General features: G+C 45.2%; 1 protein-coding gene across 1 annotated transcript; it reads left to right on the forward strand.

Annotated features, from left to right (window-relative positions):
- Positions 1-473: 473 nt before the first annotated feature.
- Positions 474-1,970, forward strand: LOC130133609 (zinc finger and BTB domain-containing protein 46-like). Its single transcript, XM_056302063.1, has 2 exons — positions 474-692; positions 885-1,970. Exons 1-2 carry the CDS (start codon positions 507-509, stop codon positions 1,929-1,931), a joined length of 1,233 nt encoding a protein of 410 aa, XP_056158038.1. The 5' UTR covers positions 474-506; the 3' UTR covers positions 1,932-1,970.
- The last annotated feature ends 1,933 nt before the right edge of the window (positions 1,971-3,903 follow it).

The following is a 3,903-nucleotide window of genomic DNA, read 5'->3' on the forward strand; positions in this document are numbered from 1 at the left end:
TCTGTGTCAAGTTGAAGTTGCCCCCGAGTTTCCTCATATTCTATGGGATATGATGTATTTATAATGTATGAATATGTTGTTATGGGCGAAATGGAAAAAAATATCATGATAATCAAAGGGAATTTTGTAGGTTATCAGTATTATCAATATCTGCTTGCATGTGCACAAAAACCATATTTAAGAATCCACCTGAAGTTTATGGCATTGAAATGCTTGGTAATGTAAAGTATAATATCAGGCCAAAAACTAGTTTTCAATGGACACCCCCTCAGTAATTTCAGACCTCATTCAGTGAGATATTTTAGGGAATAGATTCTCGTCATCGTTAATGTAGGTGACAAATGTGTGCATCACAATATGACAATATCTGATGTCATCCTGATACCACACCATTGAAAGACGATAACGATAATGTTGGATTATTTCCCAGCTGTAGCGCAGAGTTCACCTTTGATTTTTGTCTTTCTCAGACAGTTGGGAGGAGAGGCTACCGCTCAGCTACACAGATGAACAACAGGAAGGAGGACATGGAGATCTCCTCTCACTACCGTCAGCTCCTCCGAGAGCTCAACGAGCAGAGACAGCATGGCATCCTCTGTGACGCCTGCGTCATCGTCGACGGCAAAATATTCAAGGCCCACAAGAATGTCCTCCTTGGCTCCTCGCGCTATTTCAAGACCCTCTACTGCCAGGTAAGAGGCTGCTCGGTCCGCACCGTTAGACAGGAAATTGAAATCTGTTGAGAAAATGTCTTTTCGAGAGCACAGCATCATTCTTTGTGTTTTCCAACTGATATATTAGAGTTTTGCTCTTTTGACGGCAGGAACTAGTTTGAGAGGGGGGAAAAAACATTGTTATGAGCAAACTATATTCTGGTCCTCCAGGTTAAGAAAGGGGCTGAACCTCATCACCAGACCACTGTCACTCACCTGGACATTGTCACCGCAACGGGCTTCAAAGCCATCTTGGATTTCATGTACTCTGCACACCTGGCGCTGACCAGCAAGAACGTGATTGAGGTGATGTCGGCGGCCAGCTACCTGCAGATGACAGACATTGTCCAAGCCTGCCATGGCTTCATCAAGGCCGCGCTCGATATCAGCATCCGCTCTGAAATGGCTGACGAACTGGCCGACTTTGAGATGGGAGCTGTGGCAGCTGCCGGCATAGCGGGAGGAGGAGGAGCTGGTGGAGGCGGCGTGGGTATTGTTGGAGGTGGAGGTATTGGAGGTGGGGCGCTGGGAGGTGGAGGTGGAGGTGGAATAGTAGGCATGGCTTCTGAAGCCCTGGCCTCCATAATGTCTGGTCGCAGCACCTCTCCGTGGTTGGGCCGTCGCACCAGCCCTGCCAACTCATCTGGAGACTCCGCCATCGCCAGCTGCCACGAGGGAGGCAGCAACTATGGCAAGGAAGACCAGGAGCCCCCGAAGAGTCACGAGAGCCAGGAGGAGAGCTGCCACGACTCTCAGCCTGCCTGGCCACATGACTACCGGCCCGTCACTGTCAAAGAGGAGCAGGTGTCCCCCGGCTCCTCCTCTCATCCTCGGGATGCCCCAAGGGGAGCAGTTCAAAGCCAGGGGGAGCAGGGGACAGGAGGGGCAGGAGGTGGAGGAGGAGGAGGAGAAGGGCAGTGGCAGCCCTCTGGGTCAGGCCGGAGGAAGAATAGGAAGAACAAGGACACGGTCAGACACATCACCCAACAGGCAGAGCAAAATGGGGACAGAGAGAGAGACAGAGAGAGAGACAGGGACAGTAGGCCCGGATCCCCACTGCCCTCCATGTTAGCTGTGGCTGGATGGAACTACAACGGACAAGACATTCCAGGTAAGGCTGATTCACAATGTCTTTGTTCCTCTCTTTACTGTCACAGTTTTAATCAGAAAAAAAATGTGCATATACCATGTAACTCTACTATGCAAGACTATATGTAAGCATATGTACAAATTAAGGTCAGTTCTGGTTGCCCAGAACCCACCGGATGCATTTTTTTTTCTTTTTAAGTTTAAATGGATAGATTTGGGTTAACTAATCACAATTGTGTGAACAAGCTGGGCATGTTGAAAATCAAATGTGATTGATTTAAGGTCCTTAAATGACTGCAAATGGGTGATTTTGAGGTTCAGATCATTATCTTATCTTTCCACAGTAGCAGATGTAGTCACTGTGTTAGGCTCCCAAAATGCTTCAGATGGAGTTCAGAAAAGACAGACATGCACGCAGGCACACACACACACACACACACACACACACACACACACACACACACACACACACACACACACACACACACACACACCCATTTTACTGGAAAATGTTCATTTGGATTGGTTCCGTGATTATTCAGTGACTGTACTCTGAATTTAATAATGTGTGCCTACAGAAGTAATTAGGAAGCTAGTTACTTCATTAGGTAATGTGTGATGAGATTAATGGATTACCTTAGATAATGGAGTGAGTGTGATGAGTCAACACTTAACAACAGCAGAATCTTATTTATCTGTGGCTCTCTTAAACAAGGAAACACGTGTCAAAGACGCAAAGCACAACTCTTGTGCGACTTTGTTGTGAACACAGCGACGCAGGATCGTTGTCTTGACTTGGTAATCAGAGGTGGGCCTCACGTTGACTGTACATTTTCAATTGAGTAACTAGCCTTACATATTAGTGACATCATGTCCTGGCATGACGCTTAACATTAACACCATAAAAAGATGTTTCGGCCCCGATTGAGAGCTGAGGTCTGAATCAGCCAACTGATAACCCAGAGACGCAAGCTGACGCGTCAGAAACACTTAAAAACTTTATGTCAAAAGATTGATTTGTTCGATTACACTAAAGGTGACAAGAGCACGTCTTACTTCTATTTGTCGATGGCGTTTCTGTGAAATCCTGTTTCAAATGAAAACGCACGGCCAATAATATCAAGTAATAGATTGCGAGGGAGAGGCTAAGAGAAGAGTGGTGGGGTTGCAGAAAAAAATGTGTTTTTGCCAATTCTCTTACCAATGTGGGATATAATGTTAAAAAAAACAAAGCAAAAAAACATCCCCAGAAAACACAAAAGCTTTAATATTTTACAACGGCACGCATTCTTAGATGCACTCATTCACAAATATTGTTGGAGGGGTCGCAGCCTTGACTCTACACACTTGGTACAGTTTAACATGATACTAAACATCAGTTTGTGACTACTACTACTACTACTACTACTACTACTACTAATAATAATGATGAGTTCGTGTAGCACTTCTCATCCTGGGAGACACATCTCAAAGTGCTTCACAGATAAATGACTATTGTAAAAGAAAAAAAGATTATTAAGAGTATTAAGATGACACGCCCCTTAGCCAACCAGTCATGGGCAAGGCGTTCTACTACAACGCTGAAAACCCCAGGCTAACTCACACCACCATCACTATTCTATTCTACATTATTTCCCAAGATGAAAGTAGGCAAAGACAGGCAAAAAATAGTGCTTACTTAGTCTTTAATACTATGTATTAAAGGTTGACAGAGAAAATCTTGTGAAAAATATAGAAGAAAGTTATACAATTATTACAAACAGAGAATTTACTACTATTACTAGAACTACTACTGCTACTACCACTACTACTACCACTACTCCTACTACTATTACTACAACCCCTTACTGGCAGGCCTCCCCGCATGTACATTCAAACATCTGCAGTTGATCCAGAATGCAGCGGCATGTCTGGTCTTCAACCAGCCCAAAAGAACACATGTCACCCCCGCTGTTCATACCCCTCCACTGGCTCCCAGTCGCTACCCGCATCAAATTCAAAACCCTGACGCTCACTTACAAAACAGCAAGTAAAACAGCTCCCGCCTTCCTGAACTCCCTCATTAGGGTCTATGCTCCCTCCCGCTCACTACGCTCTGCCA

Source organism: Lampris incognitus, unplaced genomic scaffold (assembly GCF_029633865.1).
Source record: "Lampris incognitus isolate fLamInc1 unplaced genomic scaffold, fLamInc1.hap2 scaffold_415, whole genome shotgun sequence".
Classification (NCBI taxonomy): domain Eukaryota; kingdom Metazoa; phylum Chordata; class Actinopteri; order Lampriformes; family Lampridae; genus Lampris; species Lampris incognitus.